The sequence below is a fragment of the Leptonychotes weddellii genome, chromosome 9 (genome assembly GCF_054177405.1).
Source record: "Leptonychotes weddellii isolate Sample4059 chromosome 9, ASM5417740v2, whole genome shotgun sequence".
Classification (NCBI taxonomy): domain Eukaryota; kingdom Metazoa; phylum Chordata; class Mammalia; order Carnivora; family Phocidae; genus Leptonychotes; species Leptonychotes weddellii.
Window position 1 is genome coordinate 28,129,230 of NC_138377.1, and position 25,354 is coordinate 28,154,583.

The following is a 25,354-nucleotide window of genomic DNA, read 5'->3' on the forward strand; positions in this document are numbered from 1 at the left end:
TCCCTCCCCAGACCGTGCCTTCCATTTCCCCAGCTCAGAGAGGGGGTTGCTAGCTGCTCACACTGCCTTCCTCCCAAGACCGACAACTTCTTACGTGCTCTCCGGTAGTGTTTTGTCGCCCTGAACATCCCTCTTAAAAGATGGGGAGAGCTTCCCCCTGGAAAAGGGGAGCTCACTAAATCATTGTTGCTCAAAGCACTTCGAGCCGCGCAGAAGATGAAGTCGAAGTCAAACCTCCCCACTCCTCACTCGGAGGGCCCGGATGGCCAGGGCCACCTGGCCTCTGCCGCTCTCCCCCCTCCTCAGCCCTGAGACCCACTCCTCTTTCTCTCCCCGCTGCACCTGCTTTCGGCACATGTGTGGTGTCCTGCCCCTTAGCCTGGCTGTGCGGGCCCTTGGCATTTCAGCTTACTTGCCATCCATCTAAAGGATGTTTGCTGACTGTCCCCTGGCATAGCTTCCGTGATCATCGAGGCATGCTGTTGGAACTGTCCGCCTTCCCGGCAAGGGAGAGATTCCTCGGAGTCCCAGCGCAGCACAGTGGCTGACATACTGAGGACCTCTGCAGAGACATGAATCTATTTCCACCAAGGCCTGTGCTCTCTCTTCCCCGAATGGCACACTCCCTGTCCCGTCTGCTCCTGCTAGACACCCCGCCCGGGAGCTGGCGCTTCATCCCATCAGGAGCTCCCACCACATGCACTCTTTTCGTTCTCGGGTTTCTACAAAAACTTTCTGGAAGGATCACATCTCTCACAACTGCCTTCATAAGAACCTTTTTTTTAATTATTATTTAGAAATGCAGTTATATACATAGAACAATTAAAATTAAATTAAACTTTGTACAAATATTAAAATACTATCTTCACACCCACTGCAATGTACAGGATACCAAAAAATATATATATAAAATAAAGCAAACCCAAACTGATTGAGTGACATCCTGCACACAGTCAATGATGCATGTGTCGTTTGAAACCATTATATAGGAGTACCATTCTGCAAAGGATTCCATAGTGGTGTGATAAGAAGCCAGGGCAGGGTGTGGTGGGCTGCCATGCAACCCGAGTCCATCTCCCCTTCTGCTTGGCAATCTGAGTGCTTGGCCCCTACATGCCCTCCAGTTAGCTCTGCTGCCCGACAGAGGGCTCAACCTGGGGGTTTTCATTCAAAATTCTATTAGGTTTTCAACTGGAGATTAAGAGGAGCTGCTTCCCAGCAAAGCTGAGCCTGCTGCTTTTCCCTGTCCAGGGAACCAGCTACTCTACCACTCGGTCCATGCTTCTGCCAAGCAAAACCTCTTTCAGCCCCTCCCCGGGCACCGGGAGCAACTGGCCCTCTACTGAGAGCCAGGGCCCCAAGCAGCAACCCCGAGAGAAGTCCCCAGCATCACTGTCCTCAGCAAGCACATCCGGAATTACACTGTAAAGCCTGTGTACCACTTCCCTTCTGGGTCCTTTATTCTCTTTTAAGGAGGAAAGAAAGGCAAGGATGTAGAAGTGTTTGCAGCATATCCCATTTTCTATGTGACGGTGTTCCCTGCAAACAGAAGAGACACTGCTGTGTGGCAAGCAGGTGGTTCGAGAGCTCAGGCAGAACCGGGAGGGGAGGGGCCGAGCGCCTGGGGATCCCTGTGCCAGCACTAAAGAAGCAGGAAAAGTCTACCTTTGTCTGTCTTGCCATCAGGCTTCTCCAAAGAACTTGAAAGCTGGGGGGGAAGGGGAGAGGAGGAGGGGGAAGGGATGAATGGGGAAGACAACATGAGCTTAAGTTCTGTTTGCAAATGGAGTGTTAGTAGAATGCACATTGAAATGCTTTGTAAAGCCAAAAGAACTTGCAAAGTGGCTAGGATTCAGCCCATTTCACAGTTCACACAAGTGAAACAGGAACACAGCACACAAAATTCTGAAATAGCAAAACAGAGAGCCTATCTGCTAAACTAAGGCATTGAAAGGGACAGAAATCTTTAGCGATTTTCACCACATACTGGCCCTTGAAAGTCGCTGGCACGTGACTGCAAGTCACCAGAATATAAAACCTGCACTGAGTCAGCTCATGTGTGCAAAAAGACACTTTTAGTCCTTTGGTTCGGGCCATTCTCCTGGACAAGCCCTCTGCTGGACTCCGCTAGAGGTGAGCCTTGGAAAGCCAGGCCCTGGGCGTTTCTCCCACCTGCTCTAGGCTCCTTTGGCAGCCTCCCGCCTAATGACCTGCTCCCTGCCACAGCCCTTGTCCAGCCCTTGTCTCCCGCCGGGCTCCACCGCAAGGCAGCTGTGGAGTCCCTAATCCCTTAAAAGGGACAAAGCCCAGAAGCCCTAGAAAGAGCAGCACCTGGCTGATGGCTAAGAAACTGCTCCAGAGAAGTGCGAGGTGAATGGGAGGCCCAGGGGGTCCCGGGGGCAGGGACGTGGGAGGGGGGCCTCAGCAAAGCCAATGACGCAGGGGAGGGGAGAGAGGGGGTAAGGGAGTGTGTGTGCACTAGGTTCCCACTTATCCACTTTCTTTCCTACCAGGTAGGCAAGTCTGGGCTTGTGATCCCCAGGATGGTGTTAATGGCGGGCGAGGTGGAAGAAGGCTTCAGAAGAAAGGCTTTTCATTTTTTTTTTTTTTCCCAAGGGCTAAGCCGGTCACCTATGTGGCTGAACAAACCCAAAACAAACAGTGCAGTCTCTTAGGGGGGAAAACCCAGAGTAATGGTATAAAAAAAGGGTAAGATTTTCCATTTTAAAAAATATTCTAGGCTGCAAGCCCAACAGTGAGACTTTGGATCCCTCCACCATTTGTCCCTGCTTTCTTTTCTGGAGGAAGACAAGGGCACCCCTCCGTGCATGAAGAGGCAACTCGGGTCCATAGGGACCCCACCCTCCAGATGGGCCCAGTGCTAGCGACTGCTGGAGGCACGGCTCCGGCAACGGCCTCTTCGGAGGCCAAGGCCAGGCCCCCCAGTCGTCTGCAGGTCCCTCGGAGGCTTGCGTTCCAGCATCTCCGCCAACCTGCTCCATATGGAACCAGCCGGCTCCTGGAGGGAGGAAGGGGGTTGCCCGCAGGCCCAGCAGGCACTGCCCTTACCCTGAGCGAAGGAAGCCTACAGTGGTGCCAGGAGGCTGGGAAGGAGCGGGCGGTAAAGTGCGTGAGAGAGTAACGCAGGAGGCCGAGAGGAGGCCATTCCCCTAACCTGGCGGCCGCCCACGCCTGGAGCTACCCTGTTAGGTCAGGTACTGAAAATAAACTGGGTTCTTTATTGTTCTCACCACCCCAAACAGAGCGGCCTGGGGAGAAGCAGAGGTGCCAGCGGGGTCAGCGACAAGTCTCCCAGCCCCAGTGCTTCAAAAACAAAACAGAAATAAGCATTCCTCAATGCCACATCTTTTGAGGATGGCAGTAGCCTGCCTGAGCCCTGCCACCCCAGCCTTGGTCAGCACCCACAGGTGGCAGAGTGAGAGCCCCCCAAAGAGCAGCGGGGAGTGCAGAGCCCACCCCCTTCGACGGCAGGGCTCCAGGGCCAGGCTGCTTGGCGAGCTTTCACCCACCGCAGACCAGCGAGGTGGGGTGTCGAGGGCTCTCAGCCCCTCGCCCAGGTGCCAGGGGGGAGCAGGGAGTCCTGTGTCCGCTGTGACATGTGGAAGGGCAGCAGGGGAAACACGAGGAGGAAAAGCAGCGGTGCGCGAGCAGCAGCACGCTTCCAGGCGCAATTACTAAGGCACGTGACTGTGGTGACGAGGACCCTCAGGACCGGGGCTGGAGCCGCCTGCAGCTGCCTGGGGACTCGGTCTGTGCCTCTCAGGCTCCCCTGCGTCACCACGAACCCAGAACGGGGCAACCTGCCCCGAATGCCAGCGGCCACTCGGGCATTCCGCGGCACCTCAGCAACTCTCCCGTCCCAGCGGTGATTCACCTTGGGCCCTGTGGGCAGCAAGCAAGCGGAGGTTGCCAAGGATCCAACCCAGGAGGCAGCAGGCCACCTCCCCTCACGCTCCAGCGAAACAGAGAAAACCACGGCCGGGAAGGCCAGTGCTGAACGTGGAAGTGAGGACTCGCATTTCAGGAAGACAACCGTCATCAGCCACCTTCCTTCCCTCCCTCAGGATCTTCTCCATGCTTCTTGGGAACTCAACAGGGCCAGGAGCCAGCACCTCGGAGCCGGACAGCTGGGCGCTGGCATAGCTTTGGCATGGCTTTCCCCACATCCTCCATCCTCAGCCAAAGAAACGTGCCACCGGTGTCAACGAAGGGCAGGCCCAGGGACCCACATTCTTGCCCTAAGTAGAGCCACGCTTGGATCTGCCCCTGCTAAGGGCAGCGGTGCCAGCCCTCCGAGGTAAGAGGCCAGCCCCAGCCCCAGTCCCAGCCCCCTGTGTGGCAGAGGCCGTGGGGCAGCCACTAAGGCTTGCAGGACAGCCACGAGCCCGCCTGACAGGGGAACTGGAGGGGCTGGGGGGAAGGCACAAGTAAACACAGCGGCTCTCAGGCCCGCGCAGGCTGGTGGGGTCTGCCGCCAGAGAGCTGGCTGGGGGGGACCCAGAGGGCCCTGGGAAAGGAAGAGCTCAGTCCAGCACATTCAAATATGTCCCCGACACAGATGGGAAGGCCAGGCTAGGCAAAAGGCCAGTTCCTCCAGCTGTCCAGCAGGCAGATGGCGAGACTCTTCCTCGAGTTTCCAGCAAGGCGGGCCTGGAGGCCCTCAGACATACAGAGATACACAGATACACAGGTGGCAGCTCAGGTATCCGGGTAGGGTGGCTGGAGTACAGGGCGCTCAAAACCCCAGGAGAGGGCAGAAGGACAAGAGGACCGTTGCAGAGAGGAGAGGCCCGTGACAGCGCTCATGCTTCTTTCAACAGTGGGATATCTGCAGGAAGAGAACACAGGAAAGCACAGTGGTTACCCTGCTGGGGGGGGGGCGGGGGGGGGGGGCTCTCTCTGCAGCACACCTGATCCCACTTCAGGGTCCCCGTGCAGGCCCTGGTCTGAAGAAATAAAATGCCTCACTCAGGGGCACCTGGGTGGCTCACTCGGTTAAGCGTCCGACTCTTGATTTCAGCTCAGGTCATGATCTCAGGGTCATGAGATCGAGCCCCACATGGGATTCCACGCTCTACAGGGAGTCTGCTTCTTCCCCCCTCTCTCCCTTTTCCTCTGCCCCTCCCCCCACTCACGTTCTCTCTCTCTAAAATCAATAAATTAATTTAAAAAAATTAGACTTCTAATGAGTCTAAACCCCTCAGCCCTTTCTTCAGGCCTTCCTTGTTCATCTCTCCCCCTATCTCTGTGATAAAATCTGAATGTTCAGTCTAGTATTCGAATCCCCTCTGGTCCCACTACCTTGGACCTCCTCTCTGCCTTGACTCTGCTGGTCTAGTTGCTTCTCTTTCTATCCTTAATCTCACGTTATAAGGCTGCGGAGCCCTGCTTAGGTCCCACCTCCTCCTTACGGCCATCCACCAGCTGTGTGATATTGAGTAACTCACTTCTCTCTGGGTCTTGGTCTCCTTTTATGTCCACCTGGTTACACTGATGCCTCGAGGTCCTGACTTCCTACCGGGCCATCAGGTGCAGACGGCTCAGTCAGACTGCAACGAGCTGGAGAAACTGTATCTTTTCTGTGGCCCTCACTCTGACATGGACCCTACAACTCCTGGTTCCATTATTTCTCAAATATAGGCCTGATCTTCCCAAACGACTGACCATCCATGCAGGCAGAGAGCAGCTTTCAACTTACTTTCTATCCCCCCAGAAACCTAACTAGCACCAGGCGCAAGACGGGTTCTCAAAAATGCTTGTTCAATAAACAGAACAAAGCAAGGTAGCAAGGAGAAGAAGGGAAAAGAGCAGGCACCATCAAGGCTCCTGAGAAAAGTAAGGGCCGAGAAGTGCACTTGGGTCAGGTGTCAGTAAGTGCAGACACATAATATGTATAGCTGGCTATCCACGGGGTCACTGGCTTCCACCTTTAGATCTGGGTCAACTGTGTAGCGACCCCTTCCTAGCTCTCTATCCCACCAAAAGAAGGCATGCTGTTGGTTTCAGGAAACTCCTAAACGTGATCTGCATTCAAGAATTTCCAACTTCTTTGCTTTCAGATACTCTAAGCCTCAGACATTAACTGGGTCCAGGACTCCCAAGGGCACACTGATTCCACGCTGGCTTTCCGAGGAGCCTGGTTAGTGCAGAAGCCTCCCTGTCCAAAGGGAAACAGCTAGGTTTAGGCTGCATCCTGAACCACACTGGGGTTTCATGTAAAGATACTGTTTAAAGTGACTGGGTCAATCCCAATATTCAACTCTCCAGGCTCCAGAAAAGGCAGACAGGTCAGGAAGTGGCCATTTCCTTCTACGACTGGCTTGCCACAGAGAACCCGAAGTCACCTGCGAGGCAGCATGGCACTGTGGGTTATAAACAGGCTTCAGAGCCAGATCCATCCGGCTTCAAATCCCAGCTCAGCCCCTTACCAATGGGCAAGTGACATACGTTCTGGCCTCAGTTTCCTCATCTGTAAAGTAGGAATGGTAATAACACCTACTTCTCAGGATCACTGTGAGGTTTAACCGAGATAATGCAAGAGAACCGACTACACAGGAGTGTCATACTCCTGTTTCAAATGAAACTGCTGAATGCCCTGGAAGAGAGACCAGCTCGTTTTCTCTGTAATGTGACCCCATACCTCCTTGTCACTCTTATCCTTTCAGGAACATAAAAATTATAACAGGAGAACAGACCCCGCTCCCACCTCCAACAAGCTGTCCTCCCTTTGATTTAGCACAGCCCTGTGGCCACAAATAGTTTTGGAAACTCCAAACTATCAAGATTCACAGACAACAGTCAAAAGTCTCCTATACAGAGCCCAAAGCACCCCCCAGGAGCTGAGGGTGAGACCTTACTTTGTAGGCTAATCCCCCAGGTATTATCTTCCTTTGCCCCCCCAATACCCAATTATTAGAGAGGCTCTCAGTCCTTCCTCACTCCCCGCAAGGCCGCCAAGAGGCTCATAATTCATGCTCAGTGCAGACCACCTACCATCTGTGTAGTCCTCCGATGCGAGGGATAAAAGGCTTTGTATGTCACTGTTCTCCGAATCTGGGGCTTCTTTGTATGCCACTTGGCTGTTCCCTGAGCCGGCCACCCAGGAAGAGGTGGTTGCCTGATGCACCATCACTGTTTCTGAGCTCTGAGGGCCCCAGGCTTCACATAGTCCAGACTGGCCTGGGGCCTCCTCCTCTCCACCCGCAGAGGAACAGGCCCCTTGGTCCTGCAACTGCTGCTCCCTTGGCCCGTTCCTCCCACTGGGCCCAGACCCTTCTGACAGCACGATCTGCACCCTGGGGTCAGCAGGTGGCACACAGTGACCAGAACTGCCATACACAGCTTCCTCATAGGACGGGAGCGCAACCTGGACTCCATCCACCATGATGGACACCTGGTCACCAGATATCCCCTGGTCGCGCCTGCAGCCAGAGGAGGAAAAGACAGAGGAAGAATTAAAATACACACACAAATACCGTAACACCAACAATACCGACCATTTTTGAGCACTTACAATGTGCCAGGCACAGCACTAAGCGCTTTATTCCACTGAACCCTCACCTGAGCCCTATCGGGTACAGATTCACCAAGAGTGCAGATGAGGCTCAGAGAAGTCAAGTAACCTGCCCAGTCACACAGCTGGTCAGGGAGGGAGCTGGGATGTGAATCCAGTTCCGTCTGCTTCCAGAGACTCTGTTCTTACCCTCTGGGTACACAGGCACCCAGCCCTCTCTCGTCCTGTGCAAAACCTAGGAACCTAGAGACCTAAAAATAATGCCATCGTTCAGCACAGGTAGGAAGTAAGAGCATAATGCTTGCATATGTCTGTGAACATACTGTCTGAATACTTTAGTGGATACACTCTATGGTATGTGAATTAAATCTCCATAAAGCGGTTCTAAAAAAAAGGAGGGAGAAGCAGCACTGTGGTCTTGAAATGAGACACTGGAGTTGAAATCTAAGAAATTTTGTTTTGACTTAGCTTTTTTTTAACTTAAAAAATTATACGTAAATTATAACACAACAACACACAAAAATAGAAAAATGTACAGCTTGTTTTATCCCAAAGGTAACTGGGGTATAACACCTACTGAGGTCAAGACAGAGAATGCTGCCGGCATCCCCAGACACCCTTGTTCCTGTCGCTATGATCTCCTACCTCCTCATAGCCAAAGTAACCACTATCCTAACTTTCATGAAAATCATTCCTGGGGCACCTGGGTGGCTCAGTCGTTACGCGTCTGCCTTCGGCTCAGGGTCCTGGTATCGAGCCCCACATCGGGCTCCCCGTTCGGCGGGAAGCCTGCTTCTCCCTCTGCCACTCCCCCCTGCTTGTGTTCCCACTCTCGCTGTCTCTCTTTCTGTCAAATAAATAAAATCTTTAAAAAAAAAAGTAAGAAAGAAAAGAAAATCATTCCTTTGCTTTCTATTTCAATAGTTTTACTGCCTAAACATGAACCCTTCAACACCACAATTGAGTTTTGCATATTTTTGATCTTGATACGAATGGGATATACAATGAATGTATGCATGTGTGTGTATGTGTACATGTATCTGGCTTCTTTTATTCAACTTTATGCGTGTGAGATTTATTCATGCAAGCACCTTTTTTGAGATCACTTTTTGATACACACACACACACACACACACACACACACACACATTTTTCCTGAATCATTTTGAAAGCAAGTTATCTTTTTGCTACATAAAACATTATTTGGCACAGTCCTCCCAAAACCTCCCCTCCTATATAACTGCAACATCATTACATCCCTGAAATTGAACCATGGTGTAAGACCGTAATACAAATTTTCCCAACTACCCCAAAAGAGATCTGTTTCAGCTGTTGTCTTGTCTGTTTCCCTTGAGGATCCAATTATGGATCATGCGTTGCAGTTAGTCCTAGTTCATCTCCTTTCCCCTAGGACAGTCCACTATAGAGTTTCCTTTACGACACTGACATTTTTCGTAGAGTCCAGGCTGGTCGTCTCCTAGAACGTCCCACAATCTGGACTGAATTGTTTCCTTGGGATTAAGATCCCAAGTCAGTGTTTGCCCGGAACACTGTCATCTGTGCTGTGTGTCCTCCTCGGTGCATCACATGAGACACAGAACGCCGAGGACTGGACTGCTGTCACTAGCTCTCAAGTTCCTCACCTGTAGCTGCAGATAAAATCTGTGCCGCCCAATTCAAATGGCACAGACAATGAGGATGACAGAAGTGGTACTCAGAAATGCATGGAGAGGGCGCCTGGCTGGCTCAGATGGTTAAGCGTCTGCTTTCGGCTCAGGTCATGATCCCAGGGTCCTAGGATCGAGCCCCACATCGGGCTCCTTGCTCAGTGGGGAGCCTGCCTCTCCCTCTGCCTCTGCCTCTCTCTCTCTCTCCCTGTCTCTCATGAATAAAATCTTTAAAAAAAAAAAAAAAGAAATGCATGGAGGTTTCTGGAAGGAAGGGAAACTGACAGCAAGGGAGCATAGAAAGCAGTGTGCATTCTGGTATGTGTTTAACTTCTGTTATTCAAAATGCTTTTTGTTTGTTTAAAATATAGTATGTGCACACAGTACAAAATTTAAACAGAGCCCATATTAAAAACCAAATCGTTCTTCCACTCAAATCAGGAAAAATCAGCCCATCACTTTTAACACACTTACCAGATAACTACAAGAGAAAAATACTCCCTAATTTGGATGAAATGACAAGTAGATCAGCTTGACTTTATGTGGAAATAGCCGATTCTTTAAGTAAACAGTTCCCTCCAGATCCTCTTTATTCTACTAATTGTTTTAACAACCTTCAAAAAAAATAGCTGCAACCTGCTCCCCCAAACAAAATATAAAAAGGAGACAGAAAAATCACACCTAGTACATCAGGATTCAACTTAGCCTGGGCGTTGTCTGTAAATTCCAGACCAGGAAGCATTTTATTTAACACAGTTTTGTTTGTTCCCCCGCGCCTGTGGATGGCAACAGTGACTGATGAAGGGCTGTGAGTGCACACAAACCATTCTCAGGAGAAAGAGGGGCTGCTGGGCCAAGCGAAGCAACCACAGAGGCAGGACAGCCCTGGAGTGGAGTCCCTCCTAAGGGATACACGCAGGGCCAGCCCCCAACCATCTGCTCTCCCCCACCCCCCACCTCATCTACCCAGTCTGGGATGACTTGTGGCTAACGCATTCAACTGGAAGAAGGAAAGTGACAAAGGCAGGCAAAACCCCTACTTCCTCTGTTTCTAGTGCGGTATAGAGCAGTGGCTGCCAATCCTAGCCCCACGTTAGGACACTGGGGAAGTTTTTTAAAAAGCACTAATGCCAGGCTCGCACTCCAAAACAAATTAATCAGAATGTCTGGGGATAGAGGCCCAGGTGTTGGTGTTTGTGTTTAACTCCCAGCAGATGCCTCTTTGTGCAGCAGGACTGGGAACTAGAGGGACAGGGCAGTGGCTCGCAAACATGAGCCTGCATCAGAGTCACCTGGAGGACTTAAGAAACTAAGTCACTAGGCCTCAGCCGCAGAGTTTCTCATTCAGTTGGTCTGGGGTGGGGCCTGAAAATTCTCATTCCTAACAAGCCCCCAGGTGATGCTGATGTCGTTGGAACCACACTTTGAGAACCACCGATGTAGGGCAAATGACATGGCTCGGGGGTTGGACATATTTAGGTTTAAATCTCCAGGCGGTCATCATCTAGAGGGATGACCTTGACTTAACCTCTCTGAGCCTCAGCTTCCTTATCTGCAATGCTCCCGTGAGGATTAAGCTAATGTGTGCAAAGTGATAAGCACAGGGCCAGGCATATCCAGGAGTGAACGCACAGGAAGCCCCCCTGCCCCCACCCGTTTCCCCTGGGCACACACAGCAGAAGAGGCTGCCGGGCTCACCAGCAACCCCTGTGCCGTCAGAGGCCAGCCCCCACAGCGCCCCCGCCGCTCCCCCCGACAAGCTCACCTGCTGTGATGGAACGACTTCAGCTTCGGCTGCAGCAGCACAAACAGCACCACAAGGAGGAGAATGAGTGCCACGGAGCTGGCAGTGGAAGCCACTATGGACAGCGTGGGGACCCCGAGGGACGTGTGGGTATCTTTGTCTACAGAAATAAACCATTGTCAGAAGTGTGTCATACCCAGACCCGGAACACATGAACCCCACGGCTGATCTTGTCCAAGGTTCCTTGCCCAGTGCCACGGCTGGGGCCACTTTAGAAGTCGACGTGTGGAGCAGTGTTTACATACAAGGGAAGGGGCCGTTTCCCTACCCTGTTCCAAAACCTAAAATTCACTTCAGTCCTGTGAGGGCCATCTCACTCCTAACCTCACCAACCCCTAGAGATCTGACCTGTATGAACCCCTTCTGACGCTGCCCTCAGTAGCAGGCTGGTGGACATCGGCCACTTCCATGGCCACGGCATTCCACCATCCGAGGTCCCGCCCATCTTTCCCCCACATGGCAGGGAAACTGGTAAGAACCAGGCTGTAATAACCCCTTGTTCTAAGATCCTGTAACTTCAGTTGTAAATCTCAGGCCGGTCCCCAGCCTTCCCTGGGTTGTCATGGTCTTGGAGCCCGAGTGTGAAGCACAAAGACGGCTGTATGACAGACGCTTTCCTGCAGGCAGCTGGATTTTCCTGTCATGCACAACAGGAGGAGGCAGGAGGGGGTGAGGGTGAGGTCTTCTGTCCAGCTGGACTGCAGCTCTATAACAAAATCGTCCATTTCCATTCAAAGAAAAATAATATAAAAGAGATACTCCAGAAGGTATTAGCAGAACATGGTCAAAGGTCACCAGCACTTGGCTGGGCAAACAGGAGATGCTGAGCATCAGAGGGACTTTACATAGCAGAACAGATGCCTCAGTAAAGCTACCGAGCCCCTTGGTGGCCCAGCTGAATTGCAGTGGGACACGCACCAGCAACCCCAGATGTCTTGCACAAAGACCTGAAATCCCAAAGGAAGGGAGGCCACAGGGCATCAAAGGAACTATCCTGCCCCACGGCACAGGTGCTCTGGAGGAAGTGGGCACCACTGCCCGTGGTGAAAGGAAGCAGAACCCCAGCAGCACCCCCTTTCCCATCTGTCAGACTGACCCTCGTTGAGACGACAGCTGATCTCCATGGCTGGCTTCCACTCTCCATTCTTACAGGTCAGGTACTTGTAATCGCCCTTCAACATGTAGCCTTCGGCACACAGGTACTCAATGACGCTGCCCGCATTCAGGGGGTCTCTGCAAGGCCGGGGGTGGCAGATGTAGCCGCCATTCTCTGGCTCCGGGGGCAGGGAGCACACTGCAAAGACAGACAGTTAACAGTGCTATAGTGCTGGGGTTTTCCAGTGGGAATCCTGTCCGTGACGCTGAGCAGGATAGTTCTGCAAGCCTCAAGGGGCAACACAGGAGGAAGCAAGAGTCATTCCCTTGGAAAGGCTGTTGGCCAAACTCTGGAAATTCAGGTTGCCAATGACAGAGGGAAGCACGCTAGCCACAGGGAAAGTCTGGCTGCTTGCAACACTGCCCCTCTCCCTCGGCATGTGCCTTGAGAGGACTGAATCCATAAGGGAGTGACAGACTATGACAAAGTTGTGAACTCACAGAGATCTAGCACATAATACGGTTTTGATAAAACCTACTGAGACACACAGTGAATCAGAGTGAAAGGTGGTAAAAATACTGTCAGCCTGGGCAGGAGACACATTAGCCCCGTTTCCAACATCAATACCAGCAAGGACTCCACTGTGTGATGAAAATGTGCCTTCATGGCCTGGCAGGGGATTTCTGATGGATTCCCAGGCCCCCTCTCCAGCCCCTACCTCCTGAGTGGAGTGGTCATTGCCAGCGCTTGTCTCTATCCCATAGGAAAGCCTGCATTTTTTGTTCAGGTAGGACTGTTTAGCTTTAAAAGCACCTTTACCTCCTATCTTATTTATGCTGACAGCTCCAGGAGATAGGTATTATGACTCCCCTTTGTCAATGAGGACACTGGCCCACAGAAGTTCAATGACTTGTAGCCAAGCGTATGGCAGCGTAAAGGGCAGACCTCCCTGGTCGACTCTTCTGATTCTAAGACCTGTGCTCTTTCCACCTGCAGACACTGCTTCTACCCCATGAGCTGAGCAGGCCTTTAAGAAGTGTGAATGTCAAGGTTACCTCCCTTTCAAACAGGTCAGTCAGGGGGATGGCAAACGAAGCCCAACTGTGATGGGAACCCTGGTACTGATAAGGTGTAGTAATAAATCAGATGAGCGGCAAGGTCTGAGCAGCTCGAGGAGAAGGGGGACTCTGACGCCATGGCCTGCCCTTCCACTCCTGGACAGACGCTGCAGAATGGATTGTGGGGTGTGTCTAGCCGTAAGGGGAGGGACATAGCAGGGGCACGAAAGGAAGTGCTGTTTGGAAGGCTGGGCTGGGGGAGAAGACACGCTGGCAGGATGGCCAGGTACCACGAACTTCAACTTTCCAAAAGCCATACTAATACAAGAAAGATAAAAGTCTCCAAAGGACATCTGATTTTGCTGACAGATACCCTGCCCCTATCCTGACTATCACAAGAATATCAGTATGAAAATAAGAACCGCTGCGGTTTTTTTTTTTTCCCACTTCTTCTAATAGACCTGGAGTTTGACTGTGCCCTCTCCTGTTCACTGGCCTGCCCACCACTTCCTCGCACACAGATGCCCTTACAGTCTCTCACCAAATACCACTTCCCTTCAACCTGCAAACTGCTAATAAGCAAGCTGCCAGCTAGCCAGGTGGCGGGGGAGGGGATGGGGTCACGTCAAAAAAGAGATGACGGCTCCCTGCCTACAAGCTGCTTATTGCTGAGGTGGGGAGAAAAGACTCAACTGTAAAGATTTATTAGAAGATAATGCCAGGGTGAGTGCCCTAGGGATCCACAGGGGAGATCTGGGCAACTTCTCTGAGACTAACAGATGAGCCCAAATAAGCCCCCCAGTCCCTCTAGGGACATGCCTTCTCCAGATTCTTCCCACGCCACCCACCTCCCCCAAAGTCTTGAACAGGAGGGGACAGACCCACCACACTCCTTTCTGGTGCCTCCTGCAACTTTGGCCAACTAGTTCAAAGAGTTGGCCAGCTGGATTTCCAAAGAAACCTCTACAAACGGCTTTGCTCTTTACGCTTTCCTTCTTTTGTTCAGGGCAACAAGCCTGCCACAGATCCCCCAGCTCTCCTAGGACTGTGTCTAATTGGGGCATTTCCGAGGCATAATGCTGAGCACTCCAGGGCAGCTCCAAAAAGCAGGCAGGACCCACTCACAGGTCCAGTGTGCTGGGAAAGATGGTCTCAGAGGAAGAGCTGCTGATTCTAAAGCCACTCCCGCTTTGCTGGTATCCCTGCCCATAAAGCCCACATCTGCATGGAATCTATGAGAGGAACCCTGGAGATCACCCAGCATTCATTCGATCAGTGAAAAAGAGTGAGGTCTACAAAGAAGTGACTTGGCAATTTCATTTCATTTCAACTATTATTTATTATTATGTAGGAGTCATTGTGCTCTGCTCTGAAAAAGGATAAAAAAGATAAGCACTTCAGGTACTTGGAGCTAAAGAGGGCTATGACAAGTATACACATATATTTTAAAAGTTGTTTTCTTTATGGCTTCTGGGTCTTGTGTCTTAAGGACATTTCTCTGGGGTTATAAACGTACCCTCTGAGGTTATAAATGTACTCCCCAATGTTTTCTAGAGTGGATCTTTGTTATGTAAATAATAATTTTACTGAAAAAAAATCATAGGACATACATACACATGATATAAAACTCAAAAAGAAGGGTGTACAGTGAAAAGTAAACCCTCTCCTGTTCCTGAGTCACTCAGTTCCTCTCTTCAAAGGCACTGCACCCATTTCTTTAATATTCTTCCAAAGATACTCCGCACATAGACATTCTAATACACCTCAAAGAACGTGATTAGTGCCACAAGACAGGGAGCACAAAGCAGGAGAGACCACATCTTGTGTGGGAGAGACTAGGCAAGGTTCATGAGGGGGCAGCATTTCAAGTGGGAGCTTTATCTGATCAGAAGACGGTTTAAGCAAATGCAGAGGTAGGAAAGTGTAAGTAAAGCCTAGAAAATATCAAGCAGCCCCAGCTAGCTGGGTTGCATAATACAATAAGGAAAATTCAGGAAAAAGTGCCGAGCAATGAAACCATCTTGCAGAGGGCCTTGACTGCAACAGAAGGTGTTTGTACTATGTTCAAAGGACAAGGGGAGCATTTGAGGGTTCTCAAGAAGGGCAGAATTACAAGAGAAGCTGAATCTGATCAAAGATGGACAGAGTTGGAGGGAGCCTTAGAGTATGTCAACAGCACAGCAATGTTAGCCTGGTAAGATAAGTGCACACGGGTTATTTTATGTTACCTATGACGGTCAGACAAAGGAGACAAGCTAAATACATCGGGCTCAGCGTTGCAAAGAGGCTGCCCCAGGTCCAAGAAAGTAAGGAGGCTGTAGAAGTAAAAACAAAAAGGGGGGTGGGTGGGTAGAGGCAAGGTCATTTTAAGACACCAGGAACACAAGAAAAAAATATGGCCCTGTTGCCCCAACAGCAGAGTGGGAGAGTCACGGCAAAGAGCAGGTGTTTGAGAGGACCCTCTCAGTGATGCCTGGGTTAACAAGAAAGGGAAGAACATCAGGAAGAGCAAATAATCATCCAGAGGCTTCTGGAAGCCACCCTTCTGGGCGGGAGGCTGACTTAATCTGTGCATTGGGCTCTCTCTCTGACAACCCTAGGTCCGGGAGTTTCGAGCTCTGTTCTCAACCTCAAGAAGACAATGAACTCATCTGATTTGGCAAAGCTGCATAATTTTAAAAAAAGAGGGGGAAAGCCAGAAGATAGAAATTATACAGGAAAAAAATCAATCAATTCTCCTTAGCTTCCTTCTCTGCTTTCCATTATCTCCTACAGCCCCTTAGGTCTCCACTGCATGCAGGAAGCAGCGAGGCAATTCTTCAGGGGCCGCAGAGTGCCTGGCGCACAGCAGTCATTCAGCGAAAGGCCATCCAACCAGCTGGGAGGGGACAGATGGGGTAGAAGATGCAAAATAAGCTGGCTGATCCTTCCACCTCCAAGTCACTGCAGCCTAAAACCCTCAGTAGAAAACAAGAACCCTCGATCAGCCCTTCTAAATGGGTTTTGCTTTTGTTGTTTTGGGGACCAGCCTTTTAGGAGAAAGAGGCAATAAACAAAACAAACTCTGTAAGATTCTGTAACAAGCAAATCAAAGGGAGCTCCAGGAAGGGGCCCAGGATCAAACTGTTCAATTTAAAAAACTGAAGAAGCACTTGAGCCCCTGCAGAATCAGGTGTGGGGAGTAGGGAGTACTAAGGCCAGCTTGAGGAGGGGAAAGAGACATTTAAATACCTGGTGCATTTTTTTTTTTTAAGATTTTATTTATTTATTTATTTAAGATTTTATTTATTTGACAAAGAGAGACATAGCAAGAGAGAGAACACAAGCAGGGGGAGTGGGAGAGGGAGAAGCAGGCTTCCCGTCGAGCAGGGAGCCCGATGTGGGGCTCAATCCCAGGACCCTGGGACCATGACCTGAGCCGAAGGTAGACGCTTAATGACTGAGCCACCCAGGCGCCCCTACCTGGTGCATTTTAAAAAGACTCAACAAAAGAGGTTTCTGGCTGACGTTGGTTATCAAGAAAACCATACTCCCAAACAGGGACTGAGGGCTTAAGAAACTGTCGGTGTTCACTCCCGGGTTTGAAATAATGCTTTAGACTAAATGAGAGGAGTAACATTTAGAACACAACTGAGCACAGAGAAGTAGGTGCTTAATCAAGGCAACCAAAGAAAGGATGGCCAGAGAAAAGCTTTCCTGGGAATTCAGGGGAGAAGAAAAAGCTCCCTCCCCCCAACCCCAGCCCACAAACGCAGCAGTTGCAATCATCAGGGACACCACTGGAGGTGGTACTGTAAATGTCCCTATTTGGTTGTAATTCCATCAAAGGATCAGAGCTCGCCTCTCCCCACAAGCCACCCTAGGAGGGCCATAAATGTCCATGTGACAGGACCAGGCCCACAAAAAGCTTAACAATTTAGAGAGGACAGACTCACATGCATCCAACTCTAATGTAAATCAAAGAAGGAGGTGTTAAAAGGTTAGCTTTTCTATTAGCCTGGGCTGTCCTTGTCAGAGACCTCTTACTCATCTGAGCACTGGTGGCAACCGGTGGAAGGTGAGACCCCTGGGCAAAGAAGAGAAACAGGATCAAAAAAATGAGGGGAGGAAGGAACAGATGGATATCACATATCTAGCACAGCACTGTCCAACAGAAATATAATGTAGCCACACAGGTAATTTTAAATTTTTTAGTAGCCACACTGAAAAAGTAAAAGGAAACACATGAAATTAATTTTAATAATCTATTTAACCTACTATATGTAAAATACATTAGTGACTACATCTCAACATGTAATCGATACACAAATTTATTAATGAGATATTTGATGTTTTTTTTCTTTTCATTAGTAAGTCTACACTTAACAGCACATCTCAAGTCAGACTAGCCACACTTCAAGCTCTCAGTAGCCATATGGGGCTTGGAGCCACTGTCCTGGACAGCACAGATCGTGGGGAAGAGTCCATGTCTGAGAGCCAGAGGAAGCCTCTGGGGACCGGAAAGCAGTGGAGAGGGTTCAGAGCCACGGCCCAGGGCAGGAGATAAGAGGTGAAGCAGCAGATGTGGACAAAGGTAGCCCTGGGCACTGAGGAGCCCTGCAGGTTGCTTTAAAAGGCACTGTTGCCATGCTTTCTTTCAAAATTCCTTCTTTTTTTTATTTTTAAAGATTTTATTTATTTATTTGACAGAGAGAGAGAACACAAGTAGGCAGAGTGGCAGGCAGAGGGAGAGGGAGAAGCAGGCTCTTCGCTGAGCAGGGAACCCGATATGGGGCTCGATCCCAGGACCCTGAGCCGAAGGCAGCTGCTTAACCAACTGAGCCACCCAGGCATCCCTCAAAATTCCTTCTTGATATGTGAAGGTCCAATTCTACTTCTAGCCCTCAAGGGTTAAGAGCAGAGCCAGAGAAAAAGCAAGGTAAAAACAGACAAAAAGGGTATTCAAATGTACGGTTTGGTGTTTTGGTTTGGTTTTTTTTTTTTTCTTTACATAAAACAAGGAAAGTAATAATTACTGCAAATAGACAGCATATTACATGTGCCATGCACTCTTGTGAGCTCTTAACATGAAGCAGGTACTATTATTTTCTCCTAAGAACAATGAGGCTCAACTGAGTTGAGAAATTTGCCGCAAATCACACATTTGTAAATGACGATGCTGGATTCAACAGGCACTCTGGCTCCCAGGCTCCATTCTGTGGCTCATCCTCCGATACACTAGGCCTGGAGCTTTTGGAACATCTAGCTGCTCTGTATGTGAAAGGACAAGGCCTACTACAGCGTGAAAAGGCTAGCTCAAATAGGAGGTGATTCTCTCATGAAAACCTCCCAAGAAAGTTGGGAGTGGACATTCCAGACAAATGTAAAGAGGCAGGGGTGGGGGGGGTGGTAGTGATCACATCTGACTATAGTCAAAAGATTTCTTCTGAGGCCGCCTTTAAAAATCTCAGTATTAACATTTATTGACCATCTACTAAATGCCAAGCACCAGTCCAAGCACTTTACATGTGTAACTCATTCAAGTTTCACAAAGACCCTGTAAGAAATGTATTATTACAACATTATACAGATGGGCAAATTGAGTGAAGAGAAGTTAAGAAACTTCCTCAAGGGCACCAAGCAGGAAAGGGGCAGAGTTAGGATTTGAACCCAGGAAGGCTGACTTCCCTCTCCATGACACCAGGCAGTAACAGAGGGTCTCCGAGCCCACTTTCTCCTCCCATACCCACACCCTGGAAAGGGAGCCCAGTAACAAACAGTCTGGGTACTGCCTGTGGACAGTGGTCTCTCTGACACGAACCAGGTTACCTCTGAGGTTTCTTCTGACATTTGCAAATTTGTCTTAAGTTGCTTGAGTGGCTGGCCTCACCACCTACTCAAGGTTCCTTCATCAAAGTTCTACAGCCATGGTGGTTTTAAATAGAGGATAAGGTGTGAGGCACTTGGGGAGAAGCAGGCTGTCTGTGCAGAAACTCCCGCATCCCTCTGGGCAGATTCCTGCCTCAGCTGCGTAGTAGGAACAGGGAGACAGCAAGAGGAGTTCACTTACTCAAGGATACCCAAGGGCTGCTTCTGTCCCTGGCTTTCCCTGGCTTTCGGCCTTCCTGGCCCCCCACTCAAATAGTCAAAAGTCTCAAACGGGCGGCAGCGAGAGGGAAGAGACAATTTCTCATGCCATTTGCAACCTTCCTCTCCTCTAAGACAAACCTTCCCAGCACTCAGACAGGAAGCCATTGTCCAGCTGGGATCCCTTTTCTCATGAGAACTTCCCACGTGCTGGGGGAGGGCGACTGCCACAGCTCAGGGTGTGGCCCTGGGGCTGGGGCGGAGAAAGAAGGGGAAACCCACCACCCATGGTTTAGGCTGCCTCTACTGCTCCTCCCAGGCCCCCACCCCCATTTTCCCTGAGAGAGGCCTAGGGGAAGCCCTGCACTAGGAGACAGGAGACAGACGGGTAACTCAAAAGTGGGACTGGCTTCAGAGCCTGTCAGTCTTGTCTTGGGTCTGGGTCCCTCCTTCCCTCCCTCCACCTCACGGGAAAGGGGAAATGCAAGCCATGGCTTCAGAGCCAATGAGGAGGAACATCTTCACTGCACCCTGCCGCAGACATGAAACTCCTAGCACCTGGAAGCAGCCAGCAAAGCCCTCAGTTGTTCTGAAAGAAGAAGTGCTATTTCTCTCCTCTGCCGGGAACCCTGACCTGAAAGCACATGTGTCAGCTGGAACCCCAGCCATCGCTGGAGATTCAGTCCCAAGGTCACCTGCTCCAGAAAAACCATTCCAAAGAGCACTGCCAGGGAGAACAAAGCAGCACAGGGTAACGCTCACCAGCATGGGTCTAGAATGTGAGCAGGGCAGTCACACTGCCAACGGTTATCCCCCGTGTGCGCTTGGGCACATCTTCCGATTCCTCAGTTCCCTTGCTTGTAAAATAGGGATCCTAAAGTACAGATGTCTACCGACAGGGTGGCTGTGCAGATTAATCACAAGTCCACAGGTAAAGCGCCTGGTACTGGGTCTGTCACACACTAAGTGTTCAATAAACAGTAGCTTTATTATTCCTCCTCTGTTCCCAGAATGTCTTCATTCTTCTCTATAAACTACCACCATATTGTTGGTTCTGCAACAATCACTTCCTCACAGGTCAGTCCTTTCCCCACCTCCCCACTAACCCCACCCACCCGCCCGCCCACCCACCCACCCAGGCCCCGGGGCAAGTATGTGTTCTGCTCATTCTTTTTATCCCCAGATCTTGGCATTGAATCTGGCGGACAGTAGATGCTTAGTAGAAAACTGCTCTGACTTGCAAAATTCTGCCATTTCAAGGTACTGTCATGTTTTTAACTGCAAAGGGCCATATAGTTTCTGATTTGACATGAGGCAAGAAGAGGTAACAGCAGAGAGAATACCTTTGCAAGGTACATCTCATGTTCTCTAAATCTGGTATATACCATGAAAATGTACTCCTGACCTGACAGGATCAGGGCCAGGACAGGTCAGAGCATGGTCTTGGATGTCAGCCAGATGAATTTCGGTTTGACCCAGGGGCCCAATCTGCAACCTTGTCAACTGCCTGAACTGTTTCGAGCCTTACTCCTTGACAGTCATTCCCACCCACAAGTAGTGTTTTAAAAGAATGACAAAACTGCTTACCTAAAAGATACTCGCATGATGTCTGGCACATATCAGGAACTGATAAACTTTACATTCATTTTCACATAGCAAACTAGACCTTTACCTCTGGTTTTTGGAATGGGTTAGGGCAAAGGTTCTGGCAAAGATAAGAAAAAAGGTTGTTGTAGGACTGTCTGGCTATCTGGAGACAGGACAGGCAGAGAATAGAGCAGGATGAGCACTTCGTTGCGGGGGGGGGGGGGTGTCTTTCTTTGCTTTCCCCTTGCTCCAGCTCAGTAACACCAGCCCCTTTCCCCATTTGCCTTCTCAGCAGAGCAGCCTGGGCTGCTCTCTTGACTGACAAATGGCCTCCATATGGCCTGTTACCCTCTTACCTCCTCCTGTTCTCGAAGCTCAGGGACCCAGGGGAAGAGGCTGCCAGCTATGGCAGTGCCCCCCACCCCCTGCCCTCCTACTGTCATGACTGCTAAAAGAAGGGCAGCCAGGAGGACCACTGGCCTTCATCCTATTCCCTCCAGGCCTGGGAGTCACCCAGTGCAGTGACCTACAGAGCACAGCCCACATGACAGAGGGAGGACAGCAGAGCTAGGGAGCCAGGCCATTCCATGTGCATGAACAAATGTTACCATTCACCCCTTGACAGGGGTAGTGATGAAAGGGTTAAGGGAAAGCAGATGATGTTTAATTTTCTTTTTTTTTTCAGCAACTGCTACTTCCCAGTCTCACCTTTCACCCTATCATCTCACTGAGCTACACATGTGTTTGCTCTCCCTCCTCAGAATTCCCCACCTCCGAGAGGATGCAGGCTAGTGCTCTGGAGGAAGCCCCCATCTGCTGCCTAAGACACTGTCCAACTCCAGAAGGGTAATTGATAAGCAGGCGATAATTAGCGGGCTGGCTTGGAGTTTGAAGCAGGGCTAGACTCAGGCACAAAGATCAGAGTTGTGGTTTCATTTCTAACACTACTGGTAACTCCTAATGCCAAGGACAGTGCCAAGTACACACAGTAGGCCTTCAAGAAACACAAATTTAAATTTAAGACAAACTTAATGATTTCTGTTGTCCAACAGGGTAGAGGTAGAAGAGAGGAAGAGAATGAATATACATGTATCACCAGATACCACCCTGGGCACTTTAAAGCTGCCGTCCTATTTAATTCTCCCGTCCTATCAGGAAGGTGGTAGAATACTCAGTTTGCTCAGATGAAGAAACTGAAGCTTTGAAAAATTTAGTAATGGTCTGAGGTTACCTAGCTACTAAGCATTACGAGTCTGGATTCAAACTCTGGTTTGCCCTTCTCCCTCTTACAGAGAAACTCTTTGATTACAGATGCAAGCAGAAAAATTTACCCCAAGACCTTCAAAGGTATAACATGGGGGTCGGGTATGACTGACAAAAGTTGCAGTGATCCCTTTCTGGAGAAGAATGTGAACAGGGGAGTTTACCTGTGCCCAGAGGACTCAGCTCTGTCTCAAGTGTGCCCACATTTTTCAGGCGTAGTGGGAAAACAGGCAAGACAGTTTCCTTCACTAATCTCTAAATGCAACAAGCAAGCTATTTAGGGACTGCAGTTACCAAAGCTGCAAGAGGAGAAGGTATGGGGGCATTTTCTGCTAAGAATGCAAATCTTCCTAGAAGGATGTGTGAAAGGAAGGTTGTCACTAAACACAGAACGAGGAGGTGAATTAGAATTAGACAGTGGGCTGACTTTCGGCCAGCTCCTGGAAACAGAGGGTCACTGGGGCATCTCTGCCAAAGCCCCAAATAATCAGCCTCTGCCATGTGCCACCGAACAGTGAGTCAGGCAGCAGTCAGCTTCTCCTAGGTGCTCAAAAGGACACTGCTACTCACCGAGACCCTACCCAACTTCAAAGAATTAAAGGAAATAATCGGTATAAACTCTAACTACAGATGGTGACAGAGAGCAGGTGATGGACTAAATCCACCAACAAAACACCATAGTTCCCTGAAAAACACCAGTAATTGAGGGGTAAAGATTTGAATGGTCTTTCTGAAGAAAGATGTAACTGGGTTTCCTCGTGACATATAAGGTGTAACTGTGAGTCTGAGGTGTGAAAATTAAGGGAAATCTAACTAAAGTAGACTCAAGATGCTAGAAGGGGAGGATGGAATGGATAGCCCTACCACTCAATGTCCATTACCAGAAGAACTATCAGCCAAAGACCCCTAGCAGAACATCTCAATGTAAAGAATCAATTACAGGCTCCAAAAGGGAAATATGCATATTGCATCTCCTACAAGAAACTGATTACCCCTGCAACTCAGTCAATGAGAAATCGTCATCACCCTGAACTCTTGCTTTTCTCCAATGGACTTTTGTTCAAAACAACCCCTCCCAACTTCCTCCTCCATAAAATAAAGTTCCTCTATTTTGTTTGTTGGACTTGTCTATGGTTTTGCCATAATTTGCATGTCCCAAATTGCAATTCTGTTATTCCTGAGTAAACCCATTTTTGCTGGTAAAATAACGGACTTTTATTTTTAAGGTTAACAAAGGCACACCATGAAGTAGGCCCTGTACATTCTGTGGGGGCTCAAGTCGGGCCTGACTCTACCATAAGACAGGGACAGGAAATATACAAGGAAAAAGTTTGTTTTGTTGTTGTTGTTGTTGTTATTTAGGGAGAGTGGGGGTAATAAAGCTTTTACAACCTTAGCACATGGTGACAATGGGCATATAGGTAGATGGGAATCCGCAGTTATGATCTGGATATTCTTCCTCCTCTCTCTTGTGGGGGATGGGATTCTCTTCTTGAAACACTTGATCTTAAACCACTCTATCTCACAGGGCCACCACAGGAAAAGCAGCTTATCAAGCCTTCCTGATTTCCTTTGTACCTCCTAGGAAGGGAACTTACCATCCCGTGCTACCATCAGCTGATAAGGATAATGAGAAGTCGAATGAGATCTCCCAACAGTTTTTTGTTCTTCTCCACTTTTCGACATTTGGGTCTTTCTAAAGTTTTGGACCAGATGGGGCCACTGAGGTCAATGGAGAGGCTGCCTGCCACAGGGTACTCCCTTCCTCCTCCAAGGCACAGGAGGTGAATCCTTCCCAATTGCTTTTCTCTGAGGCCGTATTTATGCCTCTTTTAAGAAACTTTAAAAACAACGGGAATCCACTAAAATCCACTGTGAGGTCAAAGGCAGGGCGCAAGGCTCTCAAGGTGCTTTTCCACAAGACTAGGACTCGCCTCCCCTTTGATTTAGCCTGTGTATTTACCAGCCAGGCTCTAGCATAGTGTTGAGACTCCTTGATCACTTAAACAGAGCAGCCTCAAAACAGACTAGTGAAGTCTGGGCCAGGTCAGAGTCAGCGGCAGAATCTCAACTGTGCTCTTATTAATCATGCTGAGGCTTGTGCTCCGGTCACCCCCCTGGCCTCTCCTGGCCTTTGGACCCTTGACTCTGTCTGCCAAGTCATTTCTGACTGACCAGTCCAAGATTCCTGGTCAGAAGATACTGCCTATTGCAGCCTCACCCATTCTATGTGTCAGTAGTTAACTATGTCCAGATGTCACACAGGTGAAGAGAAAATACCCTTTAACTTTTTGTCTTCAAAAAAAAAAAACGGGTTTAATAACTTTCACCCAGAAGAGAGTGAAAAACATTTACAAGTGTTGATTCTTAATCTCCCTGGGTTTCACTTTCCTAATAGGAATTATACTTCAGTAATTTAACAAATATCTATTAAACACATACCTACCAATGTGCCAGGTTGGTGCTAGAAATTCAGGAGTAGATAATATATGGTTCTGTTCCTGAAGACTTTAGACTCTTTGAGGACATAGATAAGGAGCCCCAACCAGGTTATAGTAATAGTAATATTTACTCTGCTTATCTCCTAGAGTTCATGTGAGGATTACATTCATCCATTTGTTCTTTCCACAAGTTTTTACTAAGTCCCAAAGCACTGTGGCAGGCAAGAGGAGAAGGAGGGTGGAAGAAACGTATAGATGAAAAAGGTGCAGGCCCTACTCTCTGGGAGCTTACTGTCTAGTAAGTAACCATAATGGACACACATTAGAAATCAATATGGCATGCGACAGGAAGTTCTGAAGAAGGACTTAGATTCTAACGAGGAAGAGATCAGAAAGGATGGAACAAATGGTATTAGAACTCTTACCCCTGGGGAAAGCAGGACTGTGACCATGGGATAAAGGAGAGTGGGAAGAACACTGGACGGGGAGACGACAGCACCAGCACAGGGAGAGGAGCAAGAAGAGGTGTGTGTGTGGAAAGCAGCAGGAGATCCCATGTTTAACAGGAGACAGCTGGACATTTAGAAAATGAGGCTGGCACCAGAACAGGGAAGACCTGGGTTCCTTTTCCATAAAATGAGATTTTAAGGACCCTTCCAGTTCTAAAATGCTAAGTCATGTTGCTAAAAATAAAACGAAAGCCTGCTCTCTAGAACTAATGCAGCGGAAGAAGCCAGCCATATAAATGTGCCTGCCTGCTGTGGAAACTATTTTTCAATGGAGCAGGGTATACTGGTGTGGTGGAGTGGGGACAGGGAAGGACAGAGAGGAAAACCAT

The 25,354-nt window shown here is 49.4% G+C and overlaps 1 protein-coding gene across 4 annotated transcripts in view; it reads right to left on the bottom strand.

Moving 5' to 3' along the window:
* Positions 1–764: 764 nt before the first annotated feature.
* The window catches only part of SUSD6 (sushi domain containing 6), a 93,214-nt gene continuing 68,624 nt past the window's right edge, over positions 765–25,354 (bottom strand). For all 4 annotated transcript variants that reach the window (XM_081830343.1, XM_081830346.1, XM_081830345.1 and 1 more), the window contains exons 3-6: positions 12,102–12,299; positions 10,967–11,105; positions 7,015–7,442; positions 765–4,849 (exon numbers count right to left, since the gene is read on the bottom strand). In XM_081830343.1, the coding sequence (XP_081686469.1) occupies positions 4,824–4,849; positions 7,015–7,442; positions 10,967–11,105; positions 12,102–12,299 (791 nt within the window). In that variant the 3' untranslated portion in view covers positions 765–4,823. The remainder of the gene's footprint in view (positions 4,850–7,014; positions 7,443–10,966; positions 11,106–12,101; positions 12,300–25,354) is intronic.